Source organism: Pygoscelis adeliae, unplaced genomic scaffold, assembly GCF_000699105.1.
Source record: "Pygoscelis adeliae isolate BGI_AS28 unplaced genomic scaffold, ASM69910v1 Scaffold367, whole genome shotgun sequence".
NCBI classification, from domain to species: Eukaryota; Metazoa; Chordata; class Aves; order Sphenisciformes; family Spheniscidae; genus Pygoscelis; species Pygoscelis adeliae.
Window position 1 is genome coordinate 584,665 of NW_008825149.1, and position 24,300 is coordinate 608,964.

General features: G+C 36.3%; 1 protein-coding gene across 1 annotated transcript in view; it reads right to left on the reverse strand.

The window, feature by feature from the left end:
* ST18 (suppression of tumorigenicity 18, zinc finger) overlaps positions 1-24,300 on the reverse strand; it is a 173,988-nt gene that overhangs the window by 66,688 nt on the left and 83,000 nt on the right. The window contains exons 3-5 of the mRNA XM_009328314.1: positions 12,954-13,060; positions 6,208-6,262; positions 4,285-4,315 (exon numbers count right to left, since the gene is read on the reverse strand). Of these exons, the coding sequence (XP_009326589.1) occupies positions 4,285-4,315; positions 6,208-6,262; positions 12,954-13,060 (193 nt within the window). The remainder of the gene's footprint in view (positions 1-4,284; positions 4,316-6,207; positions 6,263-12,953; positions 13,061-24,300) is intronic.

Consider the following 24,300-nt stretch of genomic DNA (forward strand, 5'->3'; position numbering starts at 1 on the left):
TTTGTTTCAGTGCCCACTTCTTGCACCATCTAAATACTGCTTTCACCTCTTTCTCAGGTCATCTGCCAGACTACTGCTTTCTTTTCATACAAATACTCTTAAAAACCTTCTTATTTTGTGAAGCTCACAAAAAGAGTTACCAATGAATCATTCCTTTTTAAATACAGCTAGGCATGCACAGTCCTTTTCTTTCATGCTCTGAACTTTTCCCGAGAGGCCAAATCATCTTCTGTCTATCAAACTGTCTACCATCATTCCATTACTGCCTGAAACTAGAGTTCAGATATAATTGGATACATATCATCTACCAGTACTTAGAGCAAAATATTCAGGATTGTAGAATAACTAACTACTTCAGTTAGCAAAATGTTTTTTAGTATGCTGTCAATACTGTTATTTATACTGACATACCTCTTAAACGTTTTGGATAAAGTTAAGGAATACATTTTAGTAACATAAACCTTCTGAAATACTTCAGTACCATTGATTGCAGGGTTGCTTTGCCAGTTTCTCACCCTCCTAATAAAGAGACAGCAGCAAAGGGTGAAGTGTCCAGTTACTCCTATCAAAAGACATCCAGGCAGCTCTGCTCTATTACTTCTCTCTCTGCTAAAACATTCAAGATACTCATATCTCTATACATTCACGCTGAACAGTTCGATTTATCTGAATATCTAAAATGTCTCACAACATCTGGAACAAGAGTTCCAGAGAAAAAGTAACTTTCCTTACTTTTGAAGAAATGGTCCTTTTGAAGAAATGATCCAACACTACAGAGAGGAAGGGGAAGTGTAACTATTCCCACCAAAGAGCAGGACTGTTCTCCATGACTTGAAACACCAGTGCCTTGTGGAGTCTTCATTAACTATTAGTGACAGAAGCCAGAAAGACTTGATTTCATCTGTATCTAACTCAGAAAAGGTACCCTTTTTATTCAGATATGGACTTAGCCAAACTGATCTATGTTTTTGTAATCCCATGTTTGAATCGATCCAATTTACTTTTCCTTGGTCTGACCCAGATGCCACTCCATAACCTACAGATGGTTCATCATACTGTATCCCATCTGTTAAATAGAACACAGTAATGAGAATACATCACACCAATATTCCTCACTTCCCTTTGGTTTTCATTCTAATCCTGAACACAGCTGAAGGTCTTGGTCCTTTCAGTGGTCCACGACTAAATCATCTAAGAGAAGACCTCTTCTTTCTGCTTCTTGCAGAAGATGGATACAACAGAGATGTTAAGCCTGAAAGGTGTCAGATTCAAACTTGAATGTATGGGACAGAGATCTCCTGGCTTCAGCACTCACTTCTACCACATATTGTGTTTTGCTATGTTTAGGTTGTGATAAAAGATTCACCTCTTCCTGTGGGTAGTTTACCTACCAATGAAAACACCACAGCAATACATTCCTAAATGAAAAATTAAACCATGTTGTTCATAAGTAAATAATTAAGACTGGAAGAAGAAACAGTTCTGTTTTGAAGGACTTACTAAGTTTAGCATATTATACTTCAACACTATAGCATATACAGTAGACATAGTAAAAAAAAAAAGTCATAAATCTGAACTAATAACACAGTTATTAGTTCATAATATTAATATTCATGTGTAAAGAAAATTATTTATATGATGTTGAAATTTGGGATTCTTTAAGGCATATAATTACATGAAATCAGTACAAGTTTGACACTTAAATAGGAGCTGTGTATAGGTGGTCAGTATCTGGAAGAAAAGTACTGTCCTCTGAAAACTCAGTGCAGTGCAATAGAATTTTTAGTTATTTTACTAAACATAAAGGATTAAAACTCAACTTGGCCCTTAAGGTGATGCTTTTCTGAAAATATATATTTTATGCAGAAAGGTGGTCCTATTTCTCAGGAAAAGATGGGTGCTAGCAAAACCATTAACCAGATTTCTGGGTGAAATCTTGGCTTTCTTGAAGTCAATAGATTTTTTGGCATTGAATTCCATTAAGCAAGACTGCAACCCCTGAAATTTAGAATAGAGAAATTTTCATGCATTGTTGAATCTAATTGGTGATTGCAACTCTTTGTTTTACTTTTAATATATTTCATTCTCTACTTTTGTGAAACACAACTTGCAGAATAAGAAAAGGCTAACAAATACTCTAGAACAAATCAATGTTACAAAACTAATAACAATACAATATGAGCATGTAAGCTTATGTAGTGCCTTTCATGTAGAAGTATCCCAAGGCACTTTGTAACAGAAACTCAATAAGGAGTGCAAAAGTGCTTTGTCAGATAGGATAAGCCAGGGGAAAAGGGGAAATTAATTAAGCATGGATTTAAATTTCTCAGCCAACACAGCATTTAGAACCTTGGTCAGAAAAGACAGTGGTTCCAATATCTGTATCCAGGGAACACAACAGACTATTTCAGTCTTTAATTCTTGAGGAATGTTCAATAGTTTTTCCACAATAATATGGGTATGAGTAATAGGAATGAAGTTCATAGGCTACACTTCCAAAAGTCAGCCCCTGCCTCTTTTCTTCTAGTTTTTCATAAACAAATAGATTCATAAAAGTTGATCACCTGACTTGTATGCCAGTAAAGCCACTTGACTGCGGAGATACCCAATATGGAATTTGGTGCTGTAGAAATTACAAATACCAAGTTAAGGACTGGGCAATGGCTTTGTTGGCTGTTTAGTTCACTGTTTTAAACCAAAGTATGTTTCTTTATGGAGGTAATCCACACCTCTGACAGAGAGAGTAATCTGTTACACAGTAGTTCCGAAGATAACATGTATTTCACAGGGAAAAGCAAAATTGCTTGGGAAAAGCTATAGTAATTGATAATGCATAAATTACAGCTTCCCTGATGTTGCAGAAACTTGCACATCCTCTATTTTTCAAACATTTTTCTCCTAGGAACACATGGACCATCCTCATTTTTGGATGACTGCCTCTTCGGATTAATGCATCCTTCTGGTGCATAAATTAGGGATGCACAGAGGAAAAAGGAGACGCATTAAATCTCAGGAAACTGAAGCCATACAGAAAAATGAGGTTCACAGTAGAGCTGAATGAGTGACTTGCCATGAATAATTTATCCAAAAAGTTAGCCTCCACTTCTGTTCATGGAATATCTAGAAGCAGCTTATAATTTCCTCAGTTTTATTATAAAACAAAACCTTAAAATATTGTATGACTTCACTGTAAATAACTTCCTGTAAATATCTCATGTCTTATCTTAAGAGAGAGTGGCATTTTGATTGATCAAATAAATCACATGATGATGTTTCTGTTCCCTAGATGGATGAACCCACAAGCACATACTTCAGATGCCTGCTGTGGTTAAGAAAGCAGCTCAGTAGGATGTGATGAAAAGTGAGTGTAGGCAAAATAAATTAATTTAAGAAAAACTCTTAAGATTTTTTGCAAAAATGTTTTCAGTATTTATATTGCAGCTGTAGCCCATTGTAATTTTCATTAATAACTTTAGGAATTTGCAGCTACCTGCAAATGTTTTCCTTGGGGAACATGAAGAGTGAACTTGTCCCAGGGAAAACTTGGATTTAATGGTACGTGTTCTTTTTTAAAGATTTGGTGCTGAATAATGTATCAGTCTTTCCAGGGCTTGTTCTAAGCTCTTGGACCAGTTATTAGGAGTTGATGCACACATTAGTAAGATTAAAGTAGTAATGTTAAAATTTTACTAGATTATTGGTGATCTGAAATATCCTTGCAGAATTTATGATTTTGAATGGACTGACATGCTTTATGCAAATTTGAAAAGTACTCTCTGCTATTTCAGTAAAATATGGAACCTCAGCAAGTACTTGAGGAAGAATGAACCATTAGTGTATTTAGAATTCACAGTAGTTTACAGAGACTATCAGTTTTATGAAAGCCATCTAGCAAAACCTTATAAAGGTTAATACCTCTTAGAATGTTCAGATGTTAAAATACTATAATACTTATTACAGGAAAAAGAAGACTGAAGACTGGTCAGAAACTATACTCTTTTGTTGTGTGCCCTGACACAGGCTGAAGATAAAGACAGCATACCAGAATCCTGCCCACTTTGCATTACTTTTGATTATGCTTGCATAATTAATACTAACATTTTGCTTTTAGATTTGGTATATTTAAAAAATGATTCTGCATCAAGTACCCTTTGTCAGATCTGTGCTAAACCTCTACATAATGCATCATTTGCTGGATTCCCTATTTTATAGCAATACAATTGTATGAATTTATCGATTTAATCAGAAAATAAATCTGAAAAAATAAACAAAATGAGTTCTTACCTGAGCTCTTGAGCTATAGAGTCCACTTGAACTGTTAATAAAAGCAGGAAAGAATGAATTAGTTTACACTTCCAGACTTGTGCTTTCTGTAACCTTGCACCTGCCTATCTGTGATGACAGAGGAGCGGCTATCAAAACACAGGTGATAATTTCAGGCTAACCACAGGATTGTAGCTACTAGTGGCAAACGTTAACTGAACATATAATCCTCACAGTTATTTTAGGATGCGTAAAACCTGGAGTATGATGTTCAATGGAAAAATAAGAAAAATAATAAGAAAAAATAAAAGAGAAGGCACTTGTTTTTATTGAAAATAGAATGACAAATCTCTGCTTTTTCTGAGTTTTAATTCAATTTGGGAATGACGAAGGCCGGTGTTTAAAAATACCTGCCCACACAAGGATATACAGCATATTGACAAAGCCAACAGGTGGTTCTAAGGATGACTCATATTGCACCGACAACTTTTGTTGTTTCACTTCTGGGAAAATGTTCCTGATCTATTAATTCCTACAGATGTGTGTGCACGTGTATAAAAAAAATAGAGAAAGAAAATCCATAAGTTTTGAAAATGTGTTATTAGCTTTTTGAGTGGAAAGGTTATGAATCCCCTACTAAATACAATTAAACTCTACTAAGCCAGCCAGACTGTTTTAACTCACAGCCCTGACCAACAGAGGAGACGTGCTCTAGTGCTGAGGTATGAATAACTTCCCTATTCAATAACTTTGTTCAAGTCCTCTGTTCTGGTACTTTTGAAGTATATATTAATTTTACATTAATTTCAGAGAACATTACTGAGAGATGCATCAAGGATTTGATATGACAATGCTTATGTTTTTTAGAAAAAACGTCTGTATTTATCCTCTTGTCTGTGGGCAGTTTGTGGTACTCCCACCCACTTTCTCTGTCTTTTCCTAAGTGAAATCTAGCACTTTTCACCTTTTTGGCCATTTGAAACTAGAGAACTAAGCCAAACCACACTTCAATTTTTCATTCTGACCACAGCTTGAAGCTGAAGGCACGATATTAACAATCCAGAACTACTGAATTATGACAATGAATCAAACTAGTCTGTTTTGCACAATCCTGAGAGTGCACAATTCACATTAAAATCAGAGTGAAGGATGGGTGCTTTGCACCTCTGAAATAGTCATAAGCAAAAATGCTCACAGGACAGGCAAAACTTTGACATTTATTTTTAAGTATCTCCATTTTTCATTCATTATCAAGAGTCACAAAAAGTGTTATGAATTAAAATAAAAAGTTATTTTCCTGGAAGGGCTGTATTGCTAGTCAATCATGTTTTCCAGATGTTGAGATCATTAAGGGCCTGTTTATCTCTCAGTACTGCATTTCCATCTGTTCCTTACAAAAAGAGAGGAATAACTGGGAAATAAAACTATGTCATAACTTTGCAAAATGAAACACGAGTACCAGTGCTTAAAAAAAGCACAAACTTCTCTGCTGCATACACCTACACCTTCTGATTAAAGTTAATTTACTTCTGGACCATTTACGCAGCTAATTATGGACATAATTAATGGCAATAGACAGAAAAACATTCAGTTGGCTGAGACAAAGTTTTGTACATTATTTTGAAAGCATCTATTCAATATTGTCTAGCTCTACTCCCTATGGAAAATCTTTGTTTGCATAATAAAAAGCATAACTTTTTTTTTTTTTTTTTGAGAAATAGCTCAAAGAAAATAGCATACAGTAGATTTTTTTCTGCTTTTCTTTAAACCATAGCTAATAACATCGTGCCTTTTAATGCCAGTAGTCTGTGTCCTGCCTTGATTAAAAAAGCAGCCCTAAGGAAGCTACACACTCTCTTACTGCACATCAGGGACTGTGCACAGGACCTATCATATTTCATGGTGTGCTGGGCACAGGGTCATGGAACGTGCTTGCTAACTCACCCTTGGTTCCTTTTGAGCGTGTGCGCAGCTTTTTATTTTCCCCATCTGCATCCATCTGTAATATTAACACAAAGTCTTTAATTCATTCCTTTTGCCATTGAGGAAAAAAAAAAGTCTCCAATGCTTTTTTTTCACATTTCCAAAGGCTAGACAGTAATAGAAAGAAGAATAATCATGCCTTATTAATCTTGTCAAAGAGATAAAAAGCCATCTGTGAATATCTAGTAAATACCTAGGAGATACCTTTAATGATACAGATTTGTTTAATAAAGTGATGGTTATGAGTGACTCTGCAAGGTTTAATGACAAGGTCTACAGGTGTTAGCTGAAGGCATAAGGTTAGAAACAGTAGTGCTGTATGAGTGCTGCTTTCAGCATCCACCTCCTGGAAGAAAAGGTCCCAGAAAGTCACAGTACCTACAGGCACTCTGCATTACTGTTGCAACTGAAGCATATGTTAATAGCCGCATTGGGACCTGCATTTCTGACAACTTCATCCTTAAAATGTGAAACCCTCTTGCTTGAACGTGCATAATTGCACATGTACAGCTTTGAAATACTTCACCACTTAATCAACTACTTCTTACAGAAGTTTTAGTCAAAGAGACGGTTACAGATTTGTATGAGTTTTTGCAAGAATGTAGTGCCCAGGTTTGCATTTCACATAAATAAATTAAAAAAAACCCAAACCAACCAAAAAAATCCAACCCCCAAAAAAGTCAGCTGTTGCCATAAGATTTCTAACTGAAAGAAGAGTGACCTTGCAAGATCTGCTGTTCTCATGAGACTTTTGGCTACATATAAACCAACACTGGAAATATGCACCTTCTGGTCTTGGATCTGGCCCAGACCCATAATTGTAGGGGCAGGTTTTCAATCCATGGATTTTATTACAAACCCTTGAAATTCAGAGGGATTAAGATTTCGTGTTCTGATGTGGAGAGCTGCAGTGACATACAGCAGATTGTACAACAGTGTAATTTTGACCATGTCCAAGGAGGCAAACTCCTCTTCTTTCTAAAAGTAACTATTAATTTTTATGTAAGGAAGACTCTATCATGAGGAATTTTTGTCTAGGCAAAATATCAGGAAGTCTGGAATTCTTCTTAAGTTTATGGTAGTATCCTACTATCTATCTTTGCTTTGAATCTTGGTTTCTCTGTTTGTAAAATGGTGAGGATCAAACATACTGTAGACGAAGCAACCCCCGTGTGCTGCTGCAGATCAATATGCAGGAACAAATTCCAACACCAGCATCTGATTTATATAACTGTGTTGGGCAAAAGGAGATGCCTTCTGTGGATACCAGAAGTTACCTATCCCTGACATCTTTCCCTGCAGAAGGTTGCAAGATAAAAACCAGAGTCAACAGAAGATCCTTTCTATTATTTTGCTCTTCCTTTCTGAGGATCAGTAGCATTGATTTGCCCCACAGAGGGAAGATGCACAAAGCTCTGTTTGTGCCTTTTTCCATTTATAGAGTTTGAAGATCTGAGGATGCTTTATTTTTAGCTTTATATGACTTTATATGACAAAAAAAATTTATGACAAAACTGAGACATTTTGAAGGTCTTATCTGAAAGAACACTGCAGAATATGACAAAATTGACCTGAGGAAAAAAAAGAGTAAAGTCAGCCTTTCTAGGGGAGAAAAAACATTTTTGTAATTTCCTGGTTTTTTTCTGTTTGTTGTTATATGTGGTTACACAATATATACAGCTACTGGAATCAAAATACCTATTTGCAGGAGAGAACACAAGCATTTGAAAAGGGTATTTGTGTACTTGAAGAAGTCTAATTCTAGAACACAGGTTAGCGATATCTGAAATGAAAGTATAAATTGATCAAAATGCATCTCAAAGCCAGATAATGATATCTTTTCTCTGTTTAAATTTACATTTGATGTTGATTATTAGCAGGGAAGGAAGATATGTGGCTTCTGTTTATGTAGTGGGGCTGATGGCAGCCTTTACTTGTTACTACCCTTAAAACCTGGAGAACGAGTTTTTGCAATGTGACTGCAATGGTAATGGGAAACATGGCTCTGTTCTCTGATGCTGAGTTGTGATTGAAGGCACTGACCTGCCATAGACTTATAATAGGGGAGCAGGTGTGGCAATGATGGACTTTAATTTCCTTTAATAAACCTTTTATGTGCCACACTTTTACTGCCATTCTATGCTCTCCAAGGTCCTGCACATAATAGGTTCATTACTTTTGATTACTATAGTCTATTGAGACAAACAACTCCAGAACACACTATATATTATGTTCAGTTAAACCAATATAGACTATTTATCCACTGTGCATTATTTCACCTGCAACTCTACAGACAAAATTAACAACAGCTCCTGTAAGCTAAAACTATTAAAACCACTGGTACTCCTTTGTCATCATTTCATAATAAATACCACACCAATCACAGTGCTGCTCTTTTAATTATGAAACAAAAAGTGTCCACTGCTTCTACTGAACAGCAGTTACTTTGGTCTAAATAGCACGTTGCATTGTGATGAATATTTAAAAACTGCACAACGAGTGAAAAGCAACAACAAAATCAATGCAGGTGATTTTTCTATTGATTTTCTTGTAATAATTTGAAACTATGAGAGATGTTTAATCAACTCAAACTTAAAACTTATAGGACTATTTAACCTGGTGCATACCACATATTAAAATAATCATCATGTCTGTGTTGCATAAAAAACACCTTAACTTACAAAAAGTCCCATGCATTAACTTGAAAATTATACAAAAGTAACTGAATAAAACTGTGAAATCTTTTAAGGGTATCAGCAAAAAGACCTCTCATGTTCAGAATTTAAATGTAATATCTTTGGGTTTTGATAGTTCTTTCAGAGACTGCCTGATACTGAAAAAAGTGAACAAAGTTTCTCACTTCTGATTTTTATCTACATAGGGATTGTTTTACATGAAATTACAGCCACAGATGGTCAGCCAGAAGTATTCAAACCTTTAAATCACCCATGGAACAACAAAACAATTAAACTCTAAGTGAGAAATTCCATCCAAAGTTTTTAGAGGTAATTGTTATCAAGGTGTTAATTTGAGAGAAATATCTTATTACTGCTGTGTACTGTAAAGATTGAATGGATTCTGGAAGGTGCTTCATGCTCTTAAAGCCAGGGATGGTCAGCCATCCCTCCCAGTACATATGTTGTCTTGAGACAAGAAGCCATAAGGGATAAATAGAATCATCATGTCTGCACAAAATCCTCACACAATGTCTCACTACTAATTTTTTTAGCCACCAGGACCATCAGGAAAATATCTAAGGGCTTGCCAGGAAAATTTTATTGGGAGTTGCAGTCCCACATTTTTTAAGGGCAAGCTTCACAAAAATAACGACAAGTGAACAGTGGAATTAATCACACTTTATCTTTGTGCCTTATACCTAGATTCTCTGATTTGATGGGTTTTAAACCCATCTAAATATTTTCTTTTCAAAATTAGTTGAAACTAGCTAATGGACTCAAATGGAATTAGTGGGAGATATACAGTCAGAAACACAGCGACAGAGGGGTAGCAGCTATGCAGTCCCAAATCATTAGGCAATCAGGCTAAGAAATAAATGACTGCCTTAGAATTGCTTCAGTTATGCCCTATTTCTGTGATGCGGAAATTTACTGAGGATGTTGATGTTGAATTATTTTCTGAAAGCATGTTTCAACAAAACTCACTAAGTTTATGAATGCTTTCTGTTTGACTTCAAGAATTTCAGTATGATCCTCCCTCCACCTTTCCTTCAATATTGGTTGAGACTTAAGGGTAAGTAAATAACTAGATCCCAGAAAACTGACTGGAGTCACTGACGATACTACAAGTTCTGCTTGGCTGAAACTGGAGTAACTTGTTATGTGACTGCTACAGGGTGTTCATGTTTCACCACATGAATTTACTGGTGGTGTAGCAGCAATAATACTTTCTGAGCAAACTATTTCAGAATTCCTGCCTGCAGAAACCAAATGTTACTTCTTCTGTTTGTACCATCCCACTACAGTCAGTGGACTCGAGAGCAGCACCTGGAAATACTTCCCTGAGTGAGAGCATCAGGATTTGGCTCTGAGTTTGGTTTTTTGTGTGCCTGGAGTCTATCTGTGCACATGTGCATGTACTGATATTATAATAGGATCCAAGAATATGACTAACAGCTGAAAATAGGGAATGTGCAATAAATGATAATGATAATAATAATAATAATTATTATTATTTCAGTTTACTTGCACATTTTAATTCTGAATTTCAGAAACTAAATTGATACTGCTATCTTGGTAAGATAGTTTCACGGCACATTACTGTGAAACAAACTATGACTTGGGGAAGCCAGTGCTGCTGACATAAGTAAAAGTGGAATGCACCTCCCAGAAAGAGCTAATATAAGAGCTGTGTACTTTCTAATTTTTATTGTAATCTTTGTACAAGCATGACTTTCCCTGAGTTGGTTTCACGCTCCTGGAGTGCAGTCTGTTTCCTTGCAGAACTAGCTAGAGGAAAAATCACCAGTTAGTCTAGAGGTAAGGTGTACAAAAGTTGACATTTTGTTGTGATTTTCCAACTAAAAGTTATATCTGATTTTCAAAATAACATTTGGTAAACAACTTCTCTAGGACAAACCTTAACTGATTTTAAGAAGTCTGAAAAAATAAGTTTTTCTCTATTATTTTTAATTTGTAAACTACTTAAGTTTGTATAGAGGCAACAGCTACATCTGTCACTAGACTAATGAACTTAGCCAGAAAAAAAAAACCAAACCACAAACCTTGGTGATTTTTAAGGCACATAAATCCATCCTCAAGTCTCAAACAGAAGCCACAAACTTCACAGTTGAAGTCAGACACTGTTAAGCACTACAAACACGTCTGTGCTGTACTGTGCCCCAAGGTGACATGACACTGTGTGTGCCTCTCCCTACAATAAAAATACCCTCAGAGCAAGTTTTTCAGTGCTTTTGGTACTCATATTGTAATGTTTCTTTTCAACAACTCATTTAAGAATCTAACACATAAAAAGAGAATAATGTCATAATGAAAAAGATTTTTTAAAATAAATCCGAAAGCAAGAAGTTTTCCTATAGCCTGTCCAGAAGTACGGAGCACTGTTTGGCTGTCTGTGTATATATGTGTGCTGACTGCATCTTTCTGTCACTCTACGACAGTTTTTTTTTAATATGAAGTATTAATGGCAGACTGACAGTGAGAAGTACGGTGCGAGAAGGAAATGCAAAGTACACATATAGCAACTTCTAGATAAAGGTTAGATATTCTGATTACTGGCGGTAAAAAAATCCAAAATCCAAAGACAAAATTTTTAGGATCATTACTTGTACCGTCGTTAAACTTTCTTGTTCTTCTTCTTTATTTTAATAACATGTTAACGGCCAGAAAGGAGAAAAAATATTTACAAAGTAGGTGTTCTTAAAGACTATTACTGAAAATACAACTTGTTTTGTGATTTTGATTATTCTTAACCAAGGAGTCATCTCATCTTTTTTTTTGAAACTTTTGCTTTAGTTTACACAATGCTATTCCTGATTTCTCTAGGAGGAAGTTGAATAACATGGAAATAATTGGTTCAGATGTATTCATTTCTCAGGAATTAAAATAAGTAAGTACATCTACAGAATGCAAACCTTAAAGCATGTTTATAACACATATAAATCATCAACATTTTGGCATTTTATAGTGTGGTTGAATGGTATACATATTTTTAGAAGTAGATGGTTTTTATATTGAAAATACGCAGTGACAAAATAAACCTTAAATCAGAGGCAAGCTTGAATAGCTTTGTAATGAGGATGATTTATTTTGATTCTCACTTCTGATTTCTGAGTTGTCACTGCTGTTGTATACTTCATCCATGCAACTTTGCACAACTGGCAGTGCTGAATATAAACCAAAGCCATATGTTTATGTCCTTTTGCCAAACGACTACAGCAAATAGTTCTATTATTCCCTTAGGTAACCAACGTGTGCCAAGTATTTCTATTAGTCTGCTTTACCAAGGCTTTAGAGGGCAGAGTCACAGCTTTATGAAATTAAGGGGCAACTGCTAGCTTTTTAAATTGAGAGAAAAATTATATAGTTTACAACACTGAAATGCAGCTCTACACAAGCTGATGTGTGATCCTATTTTCTGGAGGCTTTTTTTCCTGGATTTTTATTTTTGATGTAGTTCAATGTCTTGTCACTACTTCTTGGGCTACTATGCGCAAAATATAATATTTTAGAAGAAAGAAAGTGTCAATATTCAAAAAGAAAAAAATGCTTTCACACCTTGAGATCTTTTACAAATACACCAAAGTTTTTATCCCACTGAACTGATACATAATTAAAAAAACCTCAATGAGCATGATAAAAAAAAAAATCACAAATAAGCTATCCTTCACAGATTAAATTTAAGCAGTGCATTATGAAATACATTCTCACTCCTGGAGTCATATAGATTCAAAGATAGTTGTGTTCCTGTCAGTATGTAATGCTAACAGAGTGTAGTTCTGAAACTTAAAAACCAGAATTTCTAGGTATTTACAAAGTTTTGTAGCTTTTTCAATTGTTCAATATTGTTATACCTGACTGTTGAAGACTGCTGTTCTTAAAACAGCAGGTGCTGTGCGAGAAAAATAGTCATAGTGCATGAGACACTACACATGAAACCACATAGTATTCTAGTACTAATATAGAGATCTATTTTGACTCAAATTCATTTTTGTAAATAAATTATCCCACCTTTGTGTGTTTCCGGGTGAAACTATGTGCAGATTCCAAAGGACCAAATTCGTCACTCAGTCCAAGATACCTTGCCTGATTTAACAGATAATCCTGATATTCATTCTCTGAAAAAAAAAAGCAACAAAAGAAAACCAAAAACCAGCTATACTAAATAAAATGTAGATTAAACAGGCCACTCTTTAAATCAAATGGGCAAATAATCCAGGTGCATTGTTTTATTGTGCGGTTTTTCAAAGATGTGATATAGAGGCATCAATGATACTTCTAAAAGGCAGAAAGAATAGTAATTTTTCTTTTGTTGTGGTACTTTCTTTATATTGTTAATGTCCTTTCCAATAGCTTATGAAATAGACCTGCTCTAAGAAAAGTTTCTCTTCTTGCACAGACAAAAATCCACAGTTTCTATATGTAGAAATCCTTAGTTAAATGTTTTTACTGCATCAGAACCCCTTTGACTGAGTAGAATTGTTCAATACATGTTGTGAAATAAATGAGAAGCATTCTAAAATATTTTAATAATAGCAGAAAACCCCTCAGTTTTATTTTTTTCTGATTTTGAATATCAGTGTTTAAAGTTTGGCAGACTGATAGTGTTCTCACCATAAGCAAACTGAAGGAAATCCTTGACATTTCTCCATGCTCAATTTTTATTCCTTTCTGTGAGAAAACTCCCGCTAAAACAACAGTAACAGCAAAGGAAGAAGAGCTGCAGAAGTTTATATCTGAGTGTACAATACTGAGGGCCCTGAATTCAGAAATAATGAACACCCAAACCCTTCAAACACTTAAAATTGTAGGCACTTGCAACCTGGGAAAATCTGCCCATGAGCAGTTATTATGGGCAGGCTTTATTTTAGCACTCCTGCCACTAGTGACCAAAATATAAAAATTTTACTATCACTTGCAACTTCAGAGGTCCTTTTCAAATAGTATCCCGTGTATTTAGTAAAATAGATCTATACATTCAACATATTCCGATTATGACAAAGTTTGCAGATAAACTTTTGGAACTTGAAAATAGAACTTTAACTATTCATTTAATGATATCTGATGAAGTTTTGACAGCAAAATTTGTAATGTTACATTTCTGAAATTGGAAAGGCTCATTCTAAACACATTCTCAGGAAAGCTAGCATTTATTGAATGACTAATTTCTGCTTGAGTCCCAATAGATAGAATATTAGTTGCATCCCATCAATAACTTTTAATTAAAATAAATACACTTTTACCAAATAGCAAAACAGACAACAGATGCAAGATGATAAAGAAGGGAGAAAACCCAGAACAAAACAGCCCAATACCGAAAAAAATTTTTAAGCAGTTTTCTAGCCAATAAGTTGCTGGAAAAAGATGTTGTTTATCCTCAAAGGCCTCTTTCCCCATTATTCTATTTCAACATCCATGGAAAAAAACAAACAAACAAACAAACAAAAGGAGTCTTAAAGCTTTCTACCTGCCTCTTCCTCTTTGTTCAAAACACACTAACCTAAAACAAAAGATCTCTGAGAATAGCTACAATGGTGAAAAAAGCTCTTTCTAAAGAGTAAAACTTAGCAGCTTTTTGTCTAAAATCCTATCATGTTATGTATTTATTAGCAAGATATTTTTCATTTATTTTCTCAAAGATTGCCAATAAAGAACTAAATCACATAAGGGAGTAGCTGTAAACCCTTTGAGTTCCCTAATGTCAAACTCATTAGCATCCGAATAACCACACAGCAGCACATCATCTGCACAATTGCAATTTTTTACTACTTTTAATAGCGTTTCTCAAAGGGCTCATTTTCAACTTTCTTCAGTGGTTAGTTGGTTCTCTGGGGAAAAGGAGCTTCCTGACGCTCACAGCTTCCACTCAACAACCAGGCCGTTTGCTGTCAGAAGCATCAGCCCTCTGCCCTAACCCCATCTGCTGTCTCTCTCATCCTAAGGGACTGAGAGTAAGACAGCACAGCTGAGATCCACTTGGAAAAGTGCACAAAAGACAGGAAAATAGGCAAAACTTTTTACATTTAACTTTACATAATAAGCTAATACATTGAAAATCCTCCTTTTAAGAAGAGGAGTCTGGGCTGGGTTGGGGCTGGGGGCACAGGTTTTAAAATTGTACTGGAAAACTACATGCAACAGTGCCATTTGCTATTTTACTCCCATCTGCCTTGCATGCAACATCATCAGCTATCTTTGTAAAGCAGAGTGCGCTATAGTAGGACAAAAGAAAGACTTTGTATAAAGCACAAAACCTGAACGCTTCTTCTGCGTTTAATCACAAGAGAAGTTACTGGTTAGTAAGTTTAAATGTGCTATTTTCTATTTCTTTCACATACAGGGTGCTGGCTGCCATACAGCTGATTCGTGGGTGAGTACCCACATTTGAAGATATGGTGTTTCATAAAAAGTCTAATACAATGTCATACATCTGTCATTTTGTAAACAGGGTGTGTAGGATTACACTGTGTCATGGGATGTGACATAACCCCAATGGAATATAAACTATGCGTCACCCCTGTCCACACTCCAAGAAACAACTTACATTTCAAATGTAAGTGCTGGGATCTGATACTTCAGGTAGCAAACAAGACTTAGTGCTGATTTCACAGTAACATCAAGATCTTATACAATAAGTTATTGAGAAACACTTTATTTTAGTATACTTTATGAATGATAAAATTAATCATGGGCCAAATTTTGAGGCATTGCAAGAAGTGCAGATAAAAGTCTGCAGTGGCAGCTGGAAAAATTAAGATCTCAGCCTCAAGAGCCCGTAAAGAACATCTATCTAGGTTATTGGTGACTTTGAGGATAAGATAGTTGTTGATGGAAATCAATAGAACTAACTTATTTATTTGTCAACCAAGGTTCTTTGGTGGGATTACTCCCCTTAAGTCCACACAGATCTTCATTTGGCCCAGTCTGTTCAGAGCTTGCATTGACTCATTTGTCTGTTTTAGTAAAGAATTCAAAAGGATTTACAGATGGCAAATTATGCCTACACTTCAACTCCCTATATGTCTGAACAGAATTTTTTAATCCTGAAGGTGAAGTTTGCCTGCCTACAAAGAAAACCTTCACCCTTTTCAACCAGCACCTCAATTCAACTAGAATAATAAACTTTATAAACCCACAAAGATGGAATAAATGAGTTGCTTGATTTGTCAATGTAATGGTTCAGTGAAGTCACCTGGAACCTTTGCAATTCATTCTTTGGTTTATAGCCATTTCCAGTGCAACATGATTTTGTACTGACTCTGAAGTGCCATCCTACTGAAATCCATGAGTCATACCAGGATACTGATGTGAATCACCATTTGGGCCCTCATCCTCAACATCAGATGTGTGTGACAAATCCCTTCAAGCAACCATTCTTGTTGACCCATTGTCTGTGGGTAAAAGGCCACTCACTCAGGTCAGATTATTAGAGAGTTCCTGAGGATTTAATAATGAGAAAAGACGTATTTTACAGTCAAAAATTATCTCACCAGAAGTCTGATGTTGTTTTCTCTGTCAGAATTGCAGTACACAAAGCTGTACTGCATCTGTAAAAGACCCCAACAACTTTTTTGAACATAATGGATATCATTTCCAACAGATGAATTTGATTTTCTCTCATTTACCACATCACTAGTTGATATATTGCAAATATAAAAATGAACAATCACAACAGTTAGTGATTTGTTAACTCTGAATGGAAGTAATAGCTAAGGAAACAAGATCCAATGTGCTCACCACTATGATCCCTGAACATTTTTCATGTTTCTACAGTGACAGTGATTTCTCTTTCTCAAGATAAAATAACGCATATTTAGTATTTGAGGAAAAAATATGTGACAGCAAAAGATGCCATTACAAATGAATGAAGATATATTGAGCTCTTGACTGCAGTCAGATCTCTATCCTGCACAGGCTGAAGTACATAACTGTACACACTAAGTTCTGCACAAACTTATGGGTCACCTTGGTGAGACCCTTGAGCACATTTGTAATGTTCAGCACATGAGTAAATGAATGAATTTCATTTGGCCTTCTGATGTTTCACTTTAACACCCTCACTGCAGTATACATGGGTAGTCTTGGAAATCTGGAGTCGTCTACTCGGAAACATTATTTTTATATAAGTTGAGCTTCAGAAAGGAGTTTCCTTGGGGCACAATACTCCTCTTTGCACTCATTTTGTTAAGTGCAGAGTACATACAAAACAGAATTATTGCTCCTTCAACTATTGCATTTTCTTTCCCAACTGTAAGGCTAAACTTTATCTTAGTTCTACCTTGAGATGAACAGGAGGTCATGTTACCAGTGCAAGACAGCCTGGTAACACAGGCAGTTGTCCTTCCAGTACCTGTAAAAACACATCCCTTGTGCTCATCCTCTCTTTTAAATATGGAAGTAATTCCAATGCCGTGTGCAAGATCATAGAATCATTTAGGTTGGAAAGGACCTTTAAGGTCATCAAGTAAGCCTAACACTGCCAAGTCCCCCACTAAACCATGTCGCTAAGCACCACATCTACACGTCTTTTAAATGCCTCCAGGGATGGTGACTCAACCACTTCCCTGGGCAGCCTGCTCCAATACTTGACAACCCTTCTGGTGAAAAATTTTTTCCTAAGATCCAATCTAAACCTCCCCTGCCGCAACTTGAGGCCATTTCCTCTCGTCCTATCACTTGTTACTTGGGAGAAGAGACCGACACCCACCTTGCTACAACCTCCTTTCAGGTAGTTGTAGAGAGCGATAAGGTCTCCCCTGAGCCTCCTTTTCTCCAGGCTAAACAACCCCAGTTCCCTCAGCCGCTCCTCATAAGACTTGTTCTCCAGACCCTTCACCAGCTTCGTTGCCCTTCTCTGGACACGCTCATATTTTGCTTAGCAGAAGGGTTTAACTTTCACCTGATTTAAGCAACAAACTATCCCTCAAAGATGCCTGAGGCTTTGCTGTAATTAACATAACTGCATTTAGATGCTATTCATGACCGATAATTCCAACACCTTGTGGAAAAAAAAAAAAAGGTTGCATGCTGTAAACATTATAAACATATTCAAATAAGCTTAACACAATCTGCCATGCTTATTTCTGCCTAGATCATGGACCAGCGAAATGGTTAATGCAAATGGATTTATAATTTGCTTTGGGGGGCCAGTCTCTTCTCCTTATTTATTAGCCCAGCTGATGGGGCAGATTTGATGAGGCACTTCTGGAATAATTGAGTCATCACACAAAGAAGGCTGCTAGCATTCAGAGTGGTTTTATCAGCAGCAAGCAGGCCTGATTACTGACAATTACACTCTGATCCGGTGATGGAGGAGAAAGAGCCAACGAGTGGGAAATGTCCGTGTTTCTATCCAGGAATAATTTCTACATTCATTTTACATGCTAAGTGTTTCCTATCTCTGCATAATAAACTGTAAACAGGAATAGATGGCACAATGTCCCTTAATATTTCCTGGTAATGAAGACACAAATGTACAGTGAGTGCTGATAAATATAGATGAAACATAAGCTATTCTCTGAGTCTGTATTGTTACCTTTAAAATAAATGCATTTTGGTGGTAAAAGCATAATCATAGCTAATGCAAAAAAATGACAGAAGATTGAAGCTGTCCTTGTAACTACACAGAAACTTTGCAAAAGTCCTGTTAATCACCGCTGCTCTAGAGGCTCATAAGCTGAAGGTGATAGACTGGAAAGAACATCATTTTGTTTCTCAATAGTCAACTACGTAGGAACTCCTTTGCTTTGACACAGTAAAGGAGAGCAACAGCAGTGACCTCCATTAACACTTCAGGGATAGAGCACATCTCAATGCTAAACTGAAAAACAATGAAGCTGGTCCTAGAAGACATCTTCACCATGATAAATTCTCATTTCCCTCTCATCAGCCTTAAGATAGTGTTTATAATGAATAATAGAGCTAGACCATAGATTTCATGAGTTGTGTTTAGCAAGGTATTATTGCCTTTAGGACATTATTTTTTTAGCAACCAAGATGCTGTAAAATGCCAGTTATTAACAAAATGCTGAAAGCAGAACTTTGGAAAAATCTGTTTCTTCTCTGACTCAGGAAAAAAACATGGAAACAGACATACTGAAGAGTTGAAATGTAATTTTGTGTTTGTTGATGGGCAATTATAGATTTCAGCTGGAAAATGTTAATGCCCTAGTCTAGGGAGAGTTTTTCTTTTTTAGAGTTGATCAGGCATGAAACACTGAATAATAAACTTCTGCATGCTTGTTTATTCCTTTTCCTCTTTTTAAACTAATTCATAGCTTCAAAAGAACTAAAAGTTATTCTTTGTTCTCCTGCGGTAACTATGGTAACTATGTTTCATTAAAGTAGCCACTTAACTTCAAGGCTTGTGTTACAATGATATGCATTATTTTGAGTAAAACCACACCATAACAACCTTATGATTTCAGAGCAATTTTAAAAGAAAGTTCAAAGAGCATGCATCATTGACTCTGGAACACAGGGTTTGTTTTCTTTTAAAACATGTTTACTCTTTTTCAGCCTGGATGACTTTTCCTGCATGAAGTCATCTCTGTTGTGAGGTACTGTGGGGGGGGACTGCTACTGACTTCAGCAAAAGATGACCGTGCTCTGCTCTTCGAAGGGGTGCTTAGCAGTTGCAGGATTGAGGCCAGCGGGAGACGCCTGAGCACACAGATCAATATATCTAAGACCAGTGAAATGGTGTTGTTTTAATTACTCTGTTATAGCCTCCTTCAACATCAGGAAGATTCTGGTCCAGCTCTGGTATTGCTACATGCCTGGTCTTTAGCCACTACTGTTACAGTCCTTGTACTGTTACATGGTTTCCAGCAAGCTGGTTAGGAATCAGTGGGTTTGAAGGACAATTTTATGGGGGTGTTGTTATGGTTGCATTGAACCTCTACAGAAGTGCTGGAGCTGATGGGATTCAGTAAAAGCGGTCACTTCTCAAATACTTAGAGGCTTAATCTAGGTTACTATATTCCTTCCCTGTGATTTCTGACTGTTCCAGCCAAATTTTTTGGGACTGCTTTAATAGCCAGAATTAGGACATTGCAATTCTTATGCTGGACAAAACCCATGGCTAATTAGCTCATTGAACATTCTCCGACATGGTGTCAAAAGGAACAATGAACCTAAAAATACAAACTATTTTTATAAAAGAAATATAACTAGCATTCTGATATCCTATGCATTCATCCTCCCCTTTCTGAACAACAAGCTCTCTTCATTAAGCATGACAGACGTCCCAAGAAAGGGAAAGTCACACAAAGGGAAGAAGTGTGCCTTCCCTCAACATGCAAATCACATATATTCATTAACTTCAAGAGTGTCATTTGAAGTACAGTCTGCCACCATCTAAAAGACTTGTAATGACCCTAACTGCTAAAGATAATGGGGCTTGCTTGCACTACTGCACTGCCCTGAAGATCCTGGGAACGTGCTGAAGGGCACAGGAGAAAACAAACCAAGAACCAAAATACTACCTTGAAAATCAAAGTAACAAAAACGTTGACTAATACTTGTCAGATGTGCATGCAAAATGATCACTGGGACAGACTTCCTATCTGAAAGGTTTCGCTTTGCAAATGTTTGGATCAGGTGTGTGGAACAAGAAAAAGGGTGTTCAGTCTGTTCAAAGTTATGCTAAGAGGCCAATGGCACCAGGGATGGCAGTTTAAATTCTCTTTTCTGGGCCTTTTATGATTCTAGAGTCAGGCGAAGGTTATTTCCTAAAATGGTACCTGTCTTCTGTCATAGACATAAACAGAAGGCACCATGATTGAGCAAATAATTGGAAAAAAGGGATTCTGGAACTCTCTTCCTGCCTCTGCCACTGATCTATTCTGTGACCTTCAGCAAGTCTCTTCAACTTTCAGCTAAATGAGGATAATGACGTAGAGTGCTGTGAAGTGCTTTTGTGCATTTCTAACCATGCTTTAAGGTAGCAAATATTATTTTCATCCTCATGTGCTCATCAATTTAATAGCTTGCTCATGCTTTCACTTCCTCTGAAACTCAACCTGATACTTCAAGAGTATGCTATTACTTGGGATTTCCAAGAAAGAACTGTTTCCTCTTTTTCTTCAAGCTTTTTTACTTAAAAAAAAAAAAAAAAGGACAATTCTGAGAAGAATGGGTACTAACTAATGCATGATGAATGGCAAAATAATTTAAAACACATTTCTGTTCTCTTCTCTCTTAACATATTAGGCAATCCGGAGGTAACTGCACTCTTGGCATGTCAGGTCTTTATCTTAAAAATCTGTTACACTTGTTTTCCTATAAAGAGAAACATTCTTCTAGGAAATATCTTTAAGCATTTTGCTTTGAATGTTTTTGCTCTCAATGTTGAAAATGTCAATAGGGTGTGTATCTCTCTCTCTTTTTATATATATATATATATAAATTTATATACATATATATATGTTTGTGGTAACATTAAGTTCAAATATTGTACCCAGCAAGCACTGTATTTAATTTAAAAGAAACTGAAAGAGAAAAGTTTCTTTCAATGTGAGCATATTAGATGTGTGGTAAGAAAATGACCCATTGTACCACTAAACAATACTGAGTTAAAGATAACACTACAGAAACATATCTTGGCAATGTTATTTTATATTGATAAATAATAGTGATCCATTATTCATCCTATCGCAGCAAATTTGGCTTGAGTAAGACAAAAAAATCTTCCTATGGAGAGATGTCTTACAAACTTTATCACTTTAAACAGTTTCCCTTCAGGCTCCCTACTGTAAGACTGGCTCCGTTGAAAACAACCAGAACACTCTTGCGGACCTCAGTAATACATATCATTTGCATATGGAAGCAGTCACACAAACTAGGTATTAATCACACAGGTATACAAAGATACAGTCCTGGCCAGAAGTTCTTACAAAGTAAGATGATTAAAAACTATTTTGGATATGACAGCTGTAAATAATAAACAGCAGTTTAGAAATTCCAGTAGCACATTAATGAAATTTTGCTATTTTAGTTGATAGTTATGTCATTCTTGATAAGTAGCCCTGTATCAGATGTCTGAATATATATGTAATAAGCTGGCTTGTTGTTTGGATGTCACATTAAATCATGGGTTCTGCCTCTTCTGTTGGCACTTCAAATGCCAAGATGTGTTCAGGAAAGGGGTGGGCTGGGGGGTGGCATTTGTGCACAGGGCATAATCCTTTTTTTCATATGCTGGGCTCACCTACCCCAGGAGACAGATTTTTGTTTTCTTTTGAAGAGGTCTGCATCATTTTGCATCAGAAATATGTCCTGGTACAAGAAGTAGTAGCTGTGATTTTTAAATAATCAGCCTCACTAAAGGCGCCATTATGGCAACCAACAATGTTCTACCTTAAATCATTTTGACAATGCATTCTCTGCGTGGCTCATAGACTTGGAGGGTGTCCTCACAACATTCAAAGCTGGGACAATATTCATGGTTAAGAAAAGTCCAGAAGCAGCCAAACAGGTGTGTACTTCTCTCAGAAAAGGCCTTTTTAGATAGAAGACCTTTTGTACACTAGTTCTATCCTAGGCCCCTTTTAGGGGCCACACCTGAGAGAGAAAGTGGATTATCAATGACATTTTTTTAAAGAATCAGTGGTTTAACACTAATTTCTAATCAGATCCTACAGAAAGGAACAGCTCGCATGGCAGCTGTACTTTTCCCAGGGTTAATTACCTTTCACTGCTCTCTACTAATGAGTCAGCTGTTCCTGTCATCACACAACTACACTGTGTTCATCTGTAGCTCTAGCTGTGGACAAACACAGTAGCTAGAGCCCTGTTTACATATTGGTGAGGTTTGTTGTGCAAAGAATTTGCGAAGCGGTTTAAAAAAAAAAATACGTAAAACTCCTTCCATTCCCATGTCTCTTTTCATGGAAACAACTGTATTTTTCAGGCCAACACTGTGTTCTCAAGGTTACTGAATTAATCAACAAGACTAGAAATCTAAGGACATGAAAACTAATAAAAATTCATTTTTTGTAATATTGCATAATAGTTTATATAAGGAAGATTAGATCCGTGTACCTATCTAGCTTGTCTTAGCTGATTGTTGGGTGAGAATGTTTATTTATAGCTTGCCGGTCTATGAACTAGAAAACTTCTTTATAAAATACTGTTTTAAGCAGTAGAACAGATAACTGCAAAAATTAATGCACTTAAGGAAAGAGTTTGTATTATTTTTATGGTAAACTCTAATGAGACAATGATTTAAGGCTTTCAGTAACCTGCTAATGTTTTTGCATAATTCTAGAAGGTAATTCAATAGCAAGTAAATAGAACACATCATTTTCTAGCTGGGGTGAACAGGATGTGTTCTTTATAGCCATGTAAGATCAAGAGTGATCCTCATACATCACTTTTATATGTCCTTTTTAAGGACTGTATAAAACTTGGGGGGTATTTAGAAAGGCTAACTTTAATAATAGGGAGGGGACTCACACCTAGCTTCCTTTCATTGTCAAGAAAGCAAGGGCACAGGCTCCTCCACAGCAGCAGCGAACACCTACAGTTAGTCACTAGTAGTTATTCCAGCTTTCTCGTGGGAGGCTACGAAGACTATGGCTAAAGATGGGCATTGTGACAGAGCTTCCAAAGCTCAAGTCCTGTTTGGGTCAACAAGCAGAAAATGTTTGCTTTTCATATAACTGACGGCAGGACTCTAAGCTGGCACTGTCTTCAAAACATGATCCTGTGCTAAAATTGTCTATATGGAGGTTGCCCTGATCTGAGCAGATTTCCTTGGGGTAAGATCTGTAGGTGTTAGCAAAGAAAGTAAATTTTCACCATAAACCAAAGGGACACCACAGAGTACATGTTATGTGAGAATAAGCTCAGCTACTTGCAGTTGTATCTGCAACAGACCTGTTCATGAAGTTATTATTTGAGGCTGAATTCCTTGCTAGCTATCACATGAAATAATGGTACTTGACAAATCTAAGGTAAGAATATGGTCTTCTGAATACGATGACAGAGGAAGAAAAGTAAGCTTTCAAGGTCCAGGTTAACTTCGCAGGACTGGCAGCTCAAAATATGATAAATTTGTTTTTGAAAATATCAAGCCAAAAGCACCACGGGATTTCAAGGGATCACGTGAATAGTCATCTGGGAAATGAACATTTCCTTTGAACATTACTGTAATGAACCACTTCTTTCTCTCAGGCACCTTAACTTGTGCAAGCTGTATTGAGAACCTCAGACACTCTGAGCAATGAGAAGATGTGAGCTGTGTGGTTATGGTCTTTTAAAAGGCAGATATTTATTTATTGCTCTATTAGAAGCAATTCTCCTGCTTGGTTTTGGAATTTTATGTGAAAGTGAATTTCCTGAAGGTGCATTAACT